General features: G+C 40.4%; 1 protein-coding gene across 5 annotated transcripts in view; it reads right to left on the bottom strand.

Moving 5' to 3' along the window:
* The window catches only part of gpc5a (glypican 5a), a 155,173-nt gene extending 139,731 nt beyond the window's left edge, over positions 1–15,442 (bottom strand). For 2 of the 5 annotated variants that reach the window (XM_085133366.1, XM_085133657.1), the window contains exons 1-3: positions 14,937–15,431; positions 10,528–13,556; positions 6,357–6,518 (exon numbers count right to left, since the gene is read on the bottom strand). In XM_085133366.1, coding sequence (XP_084989492.1) covers positions 6,357–6,518; positions 10,528–10,678 — 313 coding nt within the window. In that variant the 5' untranslated portion in view covers positions 10,679–13,556; positions 14,937–15,431. The other 3 variants (XM_085133498.1, XM_085133438.1, XM_085133575.1) reach the window with 3 other exon arrangements.
* Positions 15,443–17,047: the final 1,605 nt, after the last annotated feature.

Genomic DNA, 17,047 nt, shown 5'->3' with positions numbered 1-17,047 from the left:
AAATGCCCCAAAAAAAGAAAATCAAACGCTTCTCCTGGAGGAGAGCATTGCTCTCATCTGCTATCTCAGACTGCTTTGCTATGATTTGAGCAACCCGACTCAGAAACTCTTCTCAAGCATCTCAACAGCTGATTCATAGCGGGTTTTGTTTGAGGTTTATGTGACTCCATCCCCACGGGGAGCTGGGGATTGCACAGGTTGGTTGCCATGGATGTAAGACAAACCTGCACAAGATGAAAAAAGATCTCCCCTGAAGCGCCGCTCAGCAGGCTGCATATTTGTGCGTTGTGTGGACCAAGCGCAGGAAAACCTCACAACGCTGAATGAAAACATGCAGTCCTGGGAGACTCGCTGACAGACCGGCAGCTGGAAGAGGGGGGGAGGAAAAAAAAGCGGAGAACTCAAAGGCCGTCAACTCCGTCTTTATTGTTTTTTTCCCTCCACTTAGCTGCTCAGAAAACTTTTTTTTGCTGTGAAATTACCTGACAGGCAGCAGTCAGGTTTGTTTAAGAATTAAAATGTTGTGAAAAAATTGTCTTAAGAAATGTAATGAACCATTCCTGCAGGATGAATTCTGCTTTGAGGCACTGCTCACAATTAACAGCTCAAGAGCTCGTTTTCATTGTCTTAAATCACCAATTGTTTTCTTTTCCCCTCACAAAAGATGCCCTTGAAGATTTTTTTAAAGAATAAAAATACACCAGAGTCCACCAGGGGAAAAAAACAAAAATTTAAATAGCGTTTTATGGGTTCCTTTTATTTCTCGGTGTCTCCTAAGTGTTTATCCAGCTACATTCCTCTAATTTCCTCATCCCCCTCTCCCTTCAGCAGCATCATATAAAGATGCCTAATTGAAGGCTTTGCACAGAACAAATGACCACATTAGCCGACCCCCTTTTAACTCGTGCTTCTTCCTGTCTGTGGTTGTAATGCATTAGACACTCTGCATGTTCTTTGTTGTCTCTCAAATTACAGTGCAGGCTGCCAATCATTTGGAGACTCCGTCTACCAGGGTTGTTTTTGCTCCACACCCCCGCCCCCGGCTCTGGAAGATAAAGCTTGCCTGTCCATTTTTTTTCTTTTTTTTATTATATACTATAAACATGAAGCAGAACAGCACCGCAGGAAGTATTGAGAGTAGTTTTTTCCCCAAAGATGCTATAAAAGGTTGCTGGCTCTTTGCTTTACTCCCATTATAACCTAAAGACAGTTGAAAGAAGTCTCACACTCACACAAGACGAATGAGAAATAATTCATTCATATTAATTCAGCATCACTGAACATTCCCCAGATAGGAGCGACGGATTAAATGCTTGACTTGGGATTCTTTTATGTCTGCACATGAACTGCAAAACAGTTCTGTTTCCACTCTGTTAAGATCTTAAAAACCTGCCAGACATTTCTGTCCCTCCGTGCTTCCCATACATATCGTGCCACAGTGAGTCTTCTCAGTGTGACAAAGGCTCTTAAAGCATGTACGCCAAATAGAACAATGCCACGTGGGTGGCTCTGGTGTGTGTGTGTGTGTGTGTGTGTAAACAGACACTTAAGGCTGTGAGCCGAAAAGTCTGTGTCTACATTTGAGCAAATATCAGCTCTGATTAGCACAGGTTTACCTCAACAACAAGACAAACAACCTACAACAGGTGTTCAGAGAGGAAGTTAGGCTACAATGAACTAAACGTCTCTTTTTTTAATCATTTGCACTTTATTGCACGTTATGTTATCTTTCGTATTTATGAGCTATTATTTTCTAAGTAAACAGTAACTTTTAGAGAGTGATGTTTTGATAGGAGCAGTGTTTTTTGACTTTGGTTTTGAACATACTTCAGATCCACAGACTGTACGTAAAACACAGACATAACCTCCTCAGTATCACCAACCAGTCTGTAGACCTATTAATTATTAATTATTATATTGTTAATGTGGATGCTAAATTTAATATTTAAAAACAATGCACGATAAGAGTGAAGTGTTGGTTTCATTCATAAATAATCATAATAACGTTGGTTCAGGATCAATACTGTAACTGACCAATGGAGTTGTGTTAGCATTTAGTTAGCATTAGCCAAAGTTTGGCTAATGCTATTAAGAACAAGTGCACTCAGAGAGCACAGCTTCCCCAAAGGGTGTGATCTAGACCTGAGTTTCCCATAAATTCAACAAATTGTTATTCGTATCTACCATCACACAAAATTTTAACATGATATCTTACAAACTCTGGACACTACACAGCTAACAAACACACAAACAAACTGAACCAAATACATACTCCCTGCCTTTGGAGCAAGAACCATCACCACTAAACCAGCAGCAGTGATGTAACAGACTTTTATATAAAAGCAGGCAATGTTCTTTTCGTTTTCCCCCACATTGGAAAGCTATGAAATCACTGCAATGTGATTGGTCAGTTGGAATGTTGATCCTAGCATTATTATGACAATGCAGGAACAACACCAAATCAGCTTAACTCTTCACCCCTTACTAGGAGTAACCCTTGAAGCTCTTTTCTCTACAACAGAATGATGACAGAGATGAAACGTCACCTACCGATCAGTTAAAGCTGCCATGCCCCTAATAATTCAGACTTTTAGTGTTAATATCTTTCTAGAATACAACAAAATAATCCTTTGTCTGTCTATATATGTATGTTTGTCCGTGAGCTCCTTCCGCAGCATTGGGGTCCTTTTTCCAGGAAGTGCAAACTCTTCAACAATGTCTCAGATTTTAAAAACAAACTCTGACTTCATTGACCGTTAGATCAGCAACTCTGATCTTCCTGCTCCAGAAAGGCTGATCAGAGTTAGTTCAATCAACTCTGAGCTATGTGCACGCAGAAACGAAGCCACCATCAATGGAGCGCCGATACCAGGATTCACCATGGCAACTGGTAAATAAAGAGCAGAGCCTCCATTTTAATTCAGTGTACCGAGGAACATGGACGCGTGTTTATTGACCGTGATATTTACCTTAAAGAAAGAGGAATGAAGAAAAAAGTCCTTTTAATTAGCTTGGTGCACTTCATCAAACAAAGTTAAATAAAAAGCATATTTTTTATCATGTCTGCTGACATTGTTTGCCCATCAAGAATCTTCATTAGATGAAGAATTTTACATTTGATTTTTCAATCTAATTATTCAGCTGTATACAAAGCGTAAGTGACAGAAACTGAAACAGATGTGATATCAGTTACCCAGATAGCAACAGACTGTGGGGACGGAGCCGCCCTTAAATAAAAGCTGTTTTTGCTCAAGTTTATGACCATTTTGTTTTTTCAATAATTATTCAGGAAAGGTTTAATGTACTAATGGGCTCTAACAACCTATTTTATTTATTTATTTTATAGAGGATTTCATTATTTCTGCCATTACTGGACAGAAATGCTTAATAACACTAAGAAAAAACATTTTAATGGTTTCCAGTGTATGCATTTATAACCTGATCTAATATCTGGCTTCACTATCAGATGCTGGCTCTCTTACAGTCATGGCAGAGATGTTTTACTGAGTTACTGGGAGCCTAACAGTAAGCATATGTAATGAGTGTGTTATAGTTACTAAAAATTGTAACAGAGCAGTCTATATCTATACTTTAAATGAGAAGATCATGTCAGGATAAAGTGAGCTGCTATGAATGATGATGGGATGAGCTCGCACAGTCACCAGAGTGAAAATGGATCCAGGCCTAATCTGATCTGAATCCATGATCCTTATCAGTTTTGTATTCCTCTTGCCGTGCAACCAGACTCCAACAAAGGGATGGTTCAATGATCCATTATAGGGCCAACGATAGCTACTTTCAAGCAGATCTAGTTCTGGGTTGATCCAGTGAGGCTGACTTAGGTGATTTCAGTGGAAAATATGTTGAATTTTGTTAATAATTTGATAACTCCGTCTGAATCTGTGAGTACATGTCAACAGGAAATGTAATCGCCTGACTTGCTTTTAGTATTTATGCACCTATAACACCTTATAAATGCACCTTATCATTTTAATTTAATTGACTGGTACTTATGTAGCAATTTTCTACTCACTCTCAGTCTAAGCACTTTTATCTAAAATTTGTGCGCACACACTCACACTCAGATGGATGCATCAGGGCCACTTGGGCTTCAGTATCTTGCCCAAGGATACTTCAACATATGGAAGGAGGAGCCGGGAATTAGTTGTTAGAGGACCCGCTCTACCTCCCCCTCTACCAGTTTCACAAGAATATCTAATATGTAATATCTATATCTGCAAAAGTCGGATTTTACATGCCTAGCAACCACCTAACACATCTAATACACCGTTGTTGTTGTTGTTGTTGTTGTTATTTCCTTTTTTTTTGTTATTAAGTATACCTGCCAATCGCCCAAAAAATACTGCAGCATGGACATGTACTAATGTTTGAAATGGGCACATCATTAATAGAAAGAAAGGAAGAAATCACTCTCCTTAAAGCTGTCACAAAGAGTGAAGTTAGCAATTTGTTCCAGACTATAAGCATATTTTTTTCTCCTCTAGAGTTTGACTTGCTGGTATTGACTCAGTTTTACATCCTGCCTCAAGTGGCCACTCAAGGAACTGCAGTTTTTGGCGGGAAATAAACTGATTTGTCAGATGTCAGAGATTCAGAAACGTTCATTTTAAATGACGTTTACTAAGAAGAAACATTGATGGGAACCATTTCTTTTCATTTAATTTTATGAGCTTTAGTTTTCAAAGCTATATATGATAATCAGAATATTAAGAATGAAAGAAACAGCTTCATCTGTTGGCAGCCCTGATTTAGTCTGAAATATAAAAACAAATAAAGAACCCAAACAGCTCATCAGCTTTGCATAATGGTGTAATATGAGAAAAATTCAGTAACAATGCAGCTGTGACTCTAATATTCTGAACGTCTGTTGCCACTTGTATTATTCAGCCTGGATGCTGGAAGCAGTCGCTGCTGTTTGTTGACTGATGCAAGCTGATGTTGACAGGGATCTCTGTTTAGTTTGGCACAAGCTCACTCTGGCTGCCTTTCCACAGACCAAACTATGAGAGTGCTGCTTATTTTCAAGCAGCTACTGGTTACCACAGCTGACCCCGGAGTCCAGAGGCTTTAAGGAGACCTCTGGAAGAACACACAGATTGACATTTAAGCAGGAGTCTAAATGCAATTTTTGTTTTGTCATAAAAAGAGCAATAGCTTGATCCTGCTAAATATGTCTGCGTGATTCATGTCTAATGTGATCCCTCTGTGCCACAGGGCTCCGATGTCCTTTATTACACTGAAGATGGACACAATGGTTCATTTTTAGTTTGATCCCAGGTTCCTGCAGCTAAAACTCCTCACTAGATTACCAAATGTACAACACATAGATGAGACTGTTATTAAAAACTTCATAACTGAGTGAAACTTTAACATTTTAGTGCCACGGGGAGTATAAAGCAGCTGCTACAATCCTTACACTTTCCCAGTGTCAACAGTTTTAACTGTTTCAGATGTGTCATCCTTCATAAACTTCTGAAGAAAGGCTACAGTGTGTGTTTTCTTTCAACTTTTCAGCCTTGAAAAAGACACAAGAAACATCTGATGACAAAAACAGGGCAATGCCCCTGCAAACCGCGACTGAAACACTGTGATCATGCAAGTCACTCCTATAAATCTCTGGAGCGTCGGGGGAGGATAACAGCACGCCTTTTTTTTTTAAACTGAGAGACATCATTAAACTGAAGTGGCTTAATTGTATGTCTGAAATTGTACATTTAAGTCATAAGCTCTATATTTGTTGCACACCCATTCAGCCATCGTATGTCGGCTATCAGCCGGAGTGAAGGGAGAAAAAGGAGAGCGTGCAGAGAGAGGCAAGTTGCTACCTGTAAGTCATTGTTGAGTGAAAGGATGGAGAGGAATGAAAAACAACACAGCGATGGAAGGCCACTTCAGTTCCTTTAAGATGTGTTTATGATCAGACAACTACCAAGGCCAGCACTCCAAATTCGAGATTATGCAACAGTTTTGATTTATTCCCAGGATAAAGTTTAAGGCCTTGCACAGGAATCCTCGGCACACACACCTGACAGATATTCACCCCTACACACGGCCTCTCCAGGCTCTAACAGAAACAGCCGGCATATCTAATCTGAAGATCACATGGTAGCTGTAAGGAGGACAGAAACTCTCTGTCTGCTCTGATGTGGAGTATTACTGCACGCAAACTGACCTACAACCTGTTTTGACAGCACCCTCACAAACCTTAACTCCTTTAAGTATACTTCAGCTTGAAAACATGAGAAAACATCTACGCACATGTTATAACGATAAACATTTGAACTCAGCGCGTGCTTACAAGCATGACGACTGAACACAAAGAAAGAAGTACCTACCTTGAAAAGCGGCCACGTTGCGCGCTATGAGAAACTTCAGGTTGGAGCTGGACGTCTGGAGAAGGTTCTGGATGTCTCTCCGGGCTGCCACCTGGTACCTCTCCTCCATCTTTTTGGTGCAGCATGTGGAGTTCTTGGAAACACACACCTGAAGGTCTGAACCTAAGAGTCATCAACACTACATGTTAGTGAAGCTTGAAGCTTTATGGATTAAAACATGATAAAGCTAAAACGCACAGAGGGGAAGTTGAAATCTTTTGCCGTCTTGCTTTCAGATTTAAGGGATTTGACAGCCCACGCTGCTATTAACACATGGTCACAGACGTAAGACATAAATTACAGGAATTGCAGCCATTTTTTATTTCCAGAGGCTCAACTTTAATTAGACAAACAAGCACGATTTTAAATATAAGGACTATTTTTAGTACTTGATGAAAATAATTTGCGGTCACTGTCTGCCTAAAGTCTAGAACTCGTGGACATGTAAGGCCTTTACTGCAGCCACCTTCAGTTGCTGCTTGTTTGTGAGTCTTTCTACCTTCAAATTTGTGTTCATTAGCTCAAAAGCATGTTGCATCAGGTTCAGATCAGGTGACTGACTTGCCAATTTAAGAATATCCCATTTATCCTTCCCTTTTCTTTAGCTTGAGAAACTAGGCTGTTTTTGCTGTTTGCTTTGGGTCATTGTGCATTTGTACTGCAAAGTGCTGTTTGATCGGTTTCGCAGCATTTATCTGAATCTGAGCTGAGAGTAAAGCACTGGACACTTCACAATTCATCTTGCTGCTTCTATCAGCGCTCACATCATCAATATCACTAGTGGCTGTTCCACTGACAGCCGTACACGCCTATGCCATAACACTGCCTCCATGATGTTTGACAGATAATGTGTTATGTTTTAGATCGTGAGCCGTTCCTCTCCTTCTCCATACTCTTCTCTTCAAGTTCATCTTGGTTTCATTTGTGGCCTCTTTGAGTTGTTTTCTGGCAAATTCTAATCTTGCCTTCCTGCTCTTGAGAGTAACCAGTGGTTTTCACCGTGTTGTAAACCCTCTCTATTTACATTCATGAAGGAGTGTCTTGATTGTAGACCTCGACGATGATACGCCTACCTCCTCGGGAGTGTCCTTGACTTTGTTAGAGGTTGTGATTTTGATGTCTTCTGTGGTCTTTTGGGCCTTTTGGTGCTTCTGAGCTGGTCAATGTACCAGATTGCTGATGTGGCCTATCCTAAAGTTTTTTCTCTCTCTCTCTGATAGGGTTATTTTGTTGTGATGGCCTCTTTCACTGTCAACAGCATCACTCTGGGCCACATATTTAAAATTGCAGCAAAAAGCTACAAAATAAAAATTCCACACTTTAGATACTCAACTTTAAATGGTGTATCTGCTTCATTTGTCATGCAGTAACAAGGGAACAGGCCCCAAACAGCCACAAAAAGGCTTGTCAGTCATCTGTCCAATTACTATAGTGCCTCTGAAAATAGGGGACTATGCAAAAAAATATCTCATAATTTTGCAAAAAGCTAAATCTTTTTTGCAAAACCCCTTGAATTTAAACTGTAAATCTGCATTTTATTCACATATTAATTGTTTGATTTAAAATCCCCTGCAGTGATGTTCAGATGCAAATCCACAAAAATTGTGTCTTTGTCCAACAAATTATGGACCCGTCAATGGAACTTTAATTCTATACCAAAACATTTCATCTTGGTCCCTGAAGAAGATGTTGCTGGACTTCTGACTTGGAGTTTTTTTTTTATTAATTTACTTCTCCTTCATGCAGCTTAAGTTGGGTTAAAGTTGTGCCAGAAACCTATGCTTAGGCTGGACAGTGACCTCAGATGTGGCTGATGATAATGTTAAGTTTTGCAGATATCTGGTCTGAAAACTAAAGTATTGGATGAATACATCGACGAAATGTGCTAAGCCAACAATTCATGTGGTGGAGAACCAAACTGTGGGGCAGTTCAATAGCTCTTGAGGTCCATTTCAGCAAATCTCATGCATGCCAAGCTGATGGAGGTGCAATAAGATGTCAGATTTAGTAATCTTCTGGGAACCATAAAAACCAAACATTTCAGTACAATACTTTAATGTGCACTAAAGCAATGGATGAAACTAGACCACAATAGAGACACATCAACAGGATGGATAAAAATGCATGTGCGCATGATAAACTGTGAGTGCATTTGAAAACCTACTGATCGAAACTCTGATAAAGAAACAGCCTACATATGTGAAGCATCAACAGCTTATCCTGAGAATTATTTCAAAGCCAGCGGACATTCGTCAAACATTGGTTAAGAAGACATTACAACGAGGCTTTTCTAGCAGTGCACAGGTTGATAAATGCTTTGCTGAAGCAAGAAACCCAAAACAACAAGATCCGGATGTAAGATCTGCGTCAAAGCGTTATCATCTCACTCAACTGATGTCTTGAATATGCCACTGCTGCAAAACACAAGAGGTCTCCCCACATAAGGGACAATCAAAACATCCTCAAAGAGCCCGAAAGCTCTGCAACAACCTCCCCGACATGCCTAGGCAGAGTGTGCTGAGCTGTTGCCAGAGACACTATCAGTGCGCTGCGAGCTTCAAGAGTGAGGGGAGGAGAGCAGAGCAGGCGATGGCACACGTGGAGGAATTCAAAGTCTTCCTGATAAGACGACATGAAAGTGCCCCAGGTCCTGCTTTTTTAACCTAAATGCTTTCCAGAACTATTTCCACTTCCATCACTGCAGTCAACAGCATTTTTAGCCAGGCTGATGGACCTCTGACTTGCTGCGTTTTGACCCGAACTGGCACTTCTTATCAGGCAGGCACTGTCAAACATGGAAACAGCTCTGTATCTTAGATTCCTGGAATTTCTAGGGGCTATTTTTCCACAAACCTCACTTCAATTATAGAAAAAGAAAAAAGAAACTTTACCTCTCACTATCTCTCATCTCACTACCCACTGTATGTCAGGACAATAATCTGAATCCATCAAGGCAACGATTTACATCTTTCCACTGTTATGATGCACTTTAAGCCCTGAGGTTGTTAGAAAAGTGTGAGCTTTAAAGAGTTGCAAATGTTTTCACAGGGTTAGGAGCCACTGAATTAAGAGCTTATAATGCCTAAAGTTAAGTTTGCAGTTCTGTACCGACACAGCAGCAAACCCTAAATCCACACAGCCACACATGCTGGTTTGAGGGGCAGGAGTGATGATGGTAACATAAGGGTTATTTAGAGGTTTATGAGGCATTTGAGGGTTTTTCAGTCATTTGAATAATTTTTCCTAAGTGCAGCAGGGAGATGGGGTGGCGAAGTTTATAGGGAGCAGTTTGTGGCAGGATGGCAGTCAACACCATTAAGATTTACTTTTCCAGGAAGAGGCCAGAGAAGACCAGGAGCAGGAGGCAGCAGCCATCCAGTCAATGACAGCCTACATGAAATACCCACACCCATAATCCCCCCCCCCCTCCAAAAAAAAAAAAAGAAATCTTGAGCCGAATTACCATGTGTGGCGTTCAGAAAGTTAAGTGAGTCCTAGTTTGCCTAACTTTACTCACAATAATTCCTGTTTATCTCTCCAAGCCACTTATCTGCTGTAAACACCCGAAAGAAAGCTTTTCATCATGGCCCACTAGTAATCTCAGCAGCTTCAGCTACTGGTTTAGTGTAGCTGAAGCTGCCTGATTTATGCTTCATTTGCACTGGTGTGTCTGCTTTTTTAAAAATAATAATAATAATAATAATAATAATAATAATAATATTTAGAGGCATTTCCAGATGTATTTATGCTGTGTAACACTTTCAACACGTACAAATATGACACTAACAGATGAATGAGTGGATTTTGTCTGAATCTTATATATCTTGATCTAAAGGTCACAAAGCCACATGTGAGTCCTCTTCTGTCATTACCATAACCGCGCACACACACACACACACACACACGTGAAAATGTGTTTAAAAATGCACGTTTTGTCACAGCAAAGACGGAAAATGACAGGTTAAAGCAGCTACACAGCTGTTAATGATTTCTGTACGCGGGTCTTCATTTCCTTCCAATCAGTGTTTCTTGTGCTGATTGGGTGACGTGAAGATGTAAATGAGGACATAGTCAATTGGATTACTGTCTATGTTTTGTGAGATTTCATCTGGAAGGAAACCTCTCAACATACCTGGTCTTGGATTTGAAGGCAATAAGTGACTTGGTCCGATTTGTCTGAGTTGGAAAACTTTGCGCACTTCGTCGCATTTGTTTGCGCTGCCGAGTCCTGATGCACAGCAACATGCCAGGAGGAAAACACAGCGGACCCACAGCGCATCCATTTGTATAAAATCCTGGGTGAATGATCGCAAGAAATTAAAAAAAAATTACAATAAATAAATACTTAAAGTCTTTTTGGAAGTTGATATTTCTCTTAAAGCTAGAGTGCGTCGGTTATCAGGTGAGTCCACATCTCAGGGTTGAGCGTCGGCACGTGTCGGGTTTGTGTTTCCGTCGGGGAAACGCTGCGGATTACCCTTTAAATCCACGCGCAGAGACAAAGTTACAGCCGTGTGACTTGACGCTTTCAAAGAGGCATGTTGGCCAAGTTGGCTGGACCGAGAGCAGAGGCGGTACCATAATGTCACCTGCACCCAGCGGTTGAATCCGCGTCACAAGCGCTACCAGGCAGCGCCATCTAGTGGGCAGAGCTCAGCATTGACCCGTCTTTAAAGCCTTCTCTCCAAAACTTGGAAGGATGTCAAACTAATTTTAATATTTTAGGATTAAAATTAGATGAACTATAGATTTTCAGATTTTTTATTTATTACGTCCTCAATTAAGTTAGAATGGCTCCTATTCTGTAGGACATGAGCTTCTTTACAATCGCCAGGCTCGATAAACTAAAAAAGTACGAAGTTGTGGTTTTAATGACGCGTATGCGTGTGGTTTAATTGTGAAAAGATAAATATTTAAAAGCCCATTTGTGTGCTGAGTTTAATGTAAACTGGTGTGCCTGTCCCCATTCATTTACTTCATTCATTCACAATTTTGCATGTTGTTTAGGATTTGTTTAAACTTCATGAGATTATAATCTATGGCGTCTAACTTTAAGACCAGGTATGCAGTGTTTCAAAAAGAAAAAAAAAAAAGCAGTTGATCGCCATGGTACCTTGTGCTGCAGAGCTAACCCTAGTACAGATTATGTTTAAAGTATGAAATTCCCACCACTTGCCTAAAAAAAAAAAAATGGCCCTCAGTGCGCTCAAGTCTTTGCGTTTCTGGATTACTGAACATCAGTAATAAAGCCTGATTCTTAGACCTAAGACTAAAATGTGCTTGTAAACGTTTATACCAGAGCAGATAATTCAGGCTTTATAGTCATGCATTTCACCCCCTTAAACACCAACAGGGCTGCAAACGGAACATGTATGGTAATCCACCAGATTCTCCAGTTTCTGAATGACTGATACTCTTTACCTACAGCATTTATCTTGCAGGCTTTCCTTTGTGAGTTCAAATAGGTTTAACTGTTTTCCCCCAGAGCAGACCTTTCTCCAAACTGAGCAAAGCACACTAGGTTGCTTCCCCCCCCCCCTGCTCCCGTAATACTTTGCACTGTGTAATCAGTGTCCACTTGTCCATGTTTGTGGCTGGTCAGAAGTCACCAATGTCCCCTCTTTCATATGAACTCTCTCAGACGTGGATTGAGAAACCCCATGTTGATTTATCTAGTGAATGGCCACCTTCATGTGACTGTGCCTGCACTATAAATGCAGGTCTTTAGTTTTGTGTGCACAGGAGAGCCTTAATATGTAAAATTAAAACATGTTTTCAAGTACAGAGAGCACAGCCACTTGTAACAAAGGTTTCTGGCTTGCAGATGACTTCTTGATCACATGCAACAGCAACACGAGTAATGCCAAAAGGTAGTCCAGAGACTAGCCAAAGACTACGATAAGGTTTTGAAAGCCATGAAGTGACAAAATGTGACGTCACAATTTAACAGCTCCAAAATAGTTTCAAGTCCAACCAAAATCCATCAACTTTGCAGTGTTTAAACCTTTAACTGCCAACTTAGAGATTAACACAGAGTCAGAGGAATGTGCAATAGAAATTTAATCTTTCAAGAAGTGTTACAATAACCACCTGAAAATTTTAAAGCTAACACTGTTAACAAATGGATGAAAAACCAACATATCCAGTTAAGATTCAGGTCCGTTCCATTTCCTCGTTTCCACACAGGCCGGGACAAGTGCAATACCTGGAGGAACACAGCATTGCTACCTATCCCCACCTACACAGAAAGGGATGTCTTAGAGTCTCCGATCACATGCAATAAAACCTAAAGAACCTCTGATGAAGTCTGCCAGTCCCACTTAGCAGAATATAGCTCATCAACGCAGTCAGTTTTGCATGGATTTGCACAGCAAACACCGTTAAAGCTGAATGCAAACCAGCAAAACTGACCACGCGATGATCGACAGAAATCCACCTTCGGCCATTCCACAGAAAGATGCAGTTAGAAGTACTTCAAGTGCTTACATTGCAGTAGATTGTGCAAAACACTACCTGCACTATAAGCACTTTAGTACTGCTGAAACTGAGTTCATTGGACGATTACTGGCAGACACTCCCATTTGGTGATTTGTTTGTTTTTTTAAACTGTCAATAGTTGAATTTAATCAGGCTGATGTGACACAAATTTTAAACAAAAGCAAATCTAAACAGGTGGAGAGCAAGCAGGCCACCATCAGTTTTGCATAGATTTGCACAACTCATATATTCTTGTAGTGCAACTATGCAAAACTAGCAGAGAACTGCGAGATATTTGAGCCCAATTAGAAGTTCAAAAAAAAATTGTCTGGTGGCGCTTATCACAGCCCCTTATGCCAGAAGGAGCACTTAGGGCAGTAGGTGCTAGTCTATTTCACTATCTGCACTAGATGCACCTTAGCACAAAGACAGTACTTCAAACGGAGAAAAAAAAAAAAAAAAAAAAAAAAAGACATGAAACATCAGAAGATTGTGCACATCAGTGTCAGGGTATTGCTGTAAGTGCCTCCACTGCAGTAGGTATTCCATAGTACTACCTGCACTGTAAGCACTTTGGCAATACACAGACCATTACAGCATCACATGGAAGGCCAGCCATGCTGCTCCACGAGGCAACTTTGTTTGATTAAGGGGGTCCTGCACCTCCGGGGAAGGTCGGTTAATCTGAAATCATAAGAAAGCGCATTAGGGGAAATCAACGCATTGCAACAAGTTCCACGTGTAAGTGACTTCTACTTAATTAACGACAATTCGGTCTTCCAGACATCGAAATCGTTATTGCACGAGATTTTTGTTGTGGCACGAGGAACTGGGACTTATTAGAGCAGCACGAGGTCAGCGAAAACATGAATGAGCAGCACAACCTGCGGCCCGCGTTCGCTGCGACACGGGAGCGCCTGCGCATCGAGCACTGTTGTTCACCCCTCCCCCACCTTCTTTAACATGGCGCCTCGAAGTGCGCCAATCTTAGCATAAACGACTCGAAAAACAAGCACGCAAAAGGCAAATGTCGTAGCACACATTAGAAGAGGTAGCAGTGTGTTGCTTTTTTTCCACGTGGAGAAAGCCACGGCTCGCGATTTCGGACGTCCTAGAAAACAAGGCTATCGTCCGTGTTAGGAGCCGAGGCTAGCAGCAGGCAGCAGCCGTTTGAGCAGGTAGCTTAGCTGCTGCGAGCTGGTGTTAGCTTCCCGAAAACATGGGGGGGCAAAACCACGCTACGCTGTTGTAACATACCCCCACACCAAGAGCTACCGTAACGGTGCAGGTGCATTCGTGGGGGTCCCAGTAAAACTAGTTTGCTTTTAATTGGCTTGTTTTTCTCCTAAAGTCAGTTTCGAAAGCTAATAAAACTGAAATTGAGTTTAAGGACGCTGGTTAGCCATTAGCTAACAACAAATGAGCACACGCTCAAGTAAAAGAAATTGCACCTATGGCACATCTGCCCCTCTGAATTCCGCAGTTTTACCCCCACATTTTTCTCAATAAACCCGCCCTGATAGTGTTATGTTTAGAGCTTAACCCTTACACAACTCTTACATTAGTGCGGCTAGGCTAGCCAAGCTAAAACGCGCGGCCTAGAACTGCCCCATGTGCTGCTGCTTTGTTCTGGGGGGCACTTTAACTCACACACCACTGCACTCGAGAGCGAGCAGCCAATTGTCCAGATTTAAAAACTAACTTTTCACACGTTGAATCAGTGTGTCGATATAAACTCATCGTTTATTAACAGGAGACCTGGTATTTTTCCCCAACTAGTTGCTAAAACGCAGCGGGGAGAGCTCCGTACAGCTTTTCAAATCTCCCTCATTCCCTCAATGGTGGAGCCGAGGATGCCATGCGCCTCACGTTACACTGTTTTCATGGCCAATATTTTCATTTACGCGTTAATGTTTGGATCTCGCCGCCACCACGATAACAAAAGACGCGTAAAAAGAAGCGTAATGCGCACAGCTTAGAGTTTCATTCACCAAAACCGAGATTTAAAAAATAACCCTAAATCCGACTTCCTTGCCGATAAACATGCGCTCGGTAGACACTCACCAGCCGAAATCCACCATCTTCGCTCACTTGCTTGGGCTGCCGTGTAGTCTCTCACCGACAAAAGAGACGAATAAATACACAACTATCCTGCAAACTTTTCAAACGGCGGACACAACGAGACGTGAAGTGAAATCCGAGCCGATTGCGGGTCAATTTATAGCCCAGTTACACTGCTTAAAAATGATAGCGAGCTTAGGAAAGTGGCGCGAAGACGACCCGTTGGTAACCATGTGGGTGAATGAAGGGCGTCTCCCACTGAACGTAAATATCTAGCTACAACCCCCAACTCCCCTATTAGCATACATAAACTACGGTACTTCCGACCCATATCTCCAACCAAACAGCCTCCACCTCTCCAGAGGAAGAAGAGGGAAACAGTCGGCGATCATAGCGGCTTTCAGCACCTATTTATTGAAAATTAAATGCACGCATAGCGGAAAAACAGCTTCTCTGTGGACGGTCGAGTTTCACATTTATAACCAAAACACCTATAATCTTCCACCCTGGACTCATTTGAGCAAAGATAACGGAGCTGGATAGCAAAAGTAATTCGTGCTGATTTAATTTAGTCACGTGCAAAAAACAGCAGAAAAACAAAACTAATTAACCTGTTGCTGATTCACAACTCATTAAGATTAGCCTGCAGGTTATTATTTTTAACATACACCGACTTTCAGCCACATGTGTAACAAAAAAATATTCTATCACTACCACTAATACATACATTTTTTTTACTATTTTCCGAAGAATATCTTAAATATGTTTACAAAGCTTACAGATTTGCTGATAATTAATTAACTTGGCAAGTTATAATTCTTTATATATTTTCAGTAATTTGGCCAGTATCCAATGTAAACTAACAACACAAAAATATATAAACAAAGTCATCATAAAAGCTAAAAGTTATTTTTCACTCCAACAATAGGAAGAAATATTTATTTATTTCTTGTTTTTTATGTAAGTAATTTATTTATGTAGTTAAAAATGTTTAAATAAAAGAACATAAATCATTATTGAAATAATCAGAAAAGGCTTGTACATTTATTTAAGTTGGGTTTGAAAAGGAAAAAAATGTTTTTATGTGTTGGAAATTGTAAACACAGTTTTTACAAGTAAAATAAGCTTTTGATGCAGTTATTAGTTAATCAGACTGCAAGTTAGACATAAGATGAAAGCTGTGGGAAGTTTGCTTATCTAACTCAGACAGTGTGGCTGTTTGACAGCTGACTCTGTGACTGTCACAGCAGGAGATGCACAGGTGTAAAGCATGAATGAAGTTAAGCACTTTTGCATTTGAATGGAGCACAGCCTTTGTTAGTGTTATCAGCAGCACCTGAGCTTCTCAAGAATAAATATCTGCTGTGGAAAAAACAAAAAGACCCACTGATGTTTGTGTTCCTTTTCTATTCTATTATAGTTCAAAGCAAAATTTTAGCTACTTTTAAAAAAATGAAGTTGCAAAGATTCATAAAGTTTTATTGCTCATAGAGAGCTCGGAATATGTTGCACCCAGGCCTCGCTTTCTTCTCAGATTTCAAAGATAATTAAGAGACTTTACAGCCAAAGGCACCAAACCACATCAGGGAAGTCTGGTGCTACATAAAAAAATAAATACAGAAATAAAAAATAATAATGATTCATGGCCTTTACTCGGCATGTTTTCTGCAGGCAGTTTAAAGCTTTCTAAGGACTTTAACAGCTGTTTCGTTTAAATTTGTGAATTTATAGAATTGCTCAAACGCTTTCTGTATAGCCTGTGCATCAGAGAAATTCATGTGAAGTGGATGAGCTTCCAAAACCTGATGTTTTGTTATTTTAATTGATTAAATTTGTACATGCATGAAACTAAATCTTAAATATAATTGTACCTTTTATTTGATGGTGGTAATTTTCTTTTGACTCGAGAGGAATGTGTTTTTATTTTCAACTGAAACTCTAAAGCTACTACTGCAGAAAAAGCTGTTTTTTAACTCCACATAAGCTATTTTTAATTAAAAATATATATATAAAACAAAGTGCAAACTATCTTGTCACCTTTCAAATTTCAATAATTTATTAGCAGTCCCAGAGGTAAGCTAATCAATCGCTGTGTTTACTGGTATATTTACTGA

The sequence above is a fragment of the Neolamprologus multifasciatus genome, chromosome 1 (assembly GCF_963576455.1).
Source record: "Neolamprologus multifasciatus chromosome 1, fNeoMul1.2, whole genome shotgun sequence".
NCBI classification, from domain to species: Eukaryota; Metazoa; Chordata; class Actinopteri; order Cichliformes; family Cichlidae; genus Neolamprologus; species Neolamprologus multifasciatus.
The sequence above is the reverse complement of the archived record's forward strand: the minus strand, read 5'-3'. Positions and strand labels throughout refer to the sequence as shown.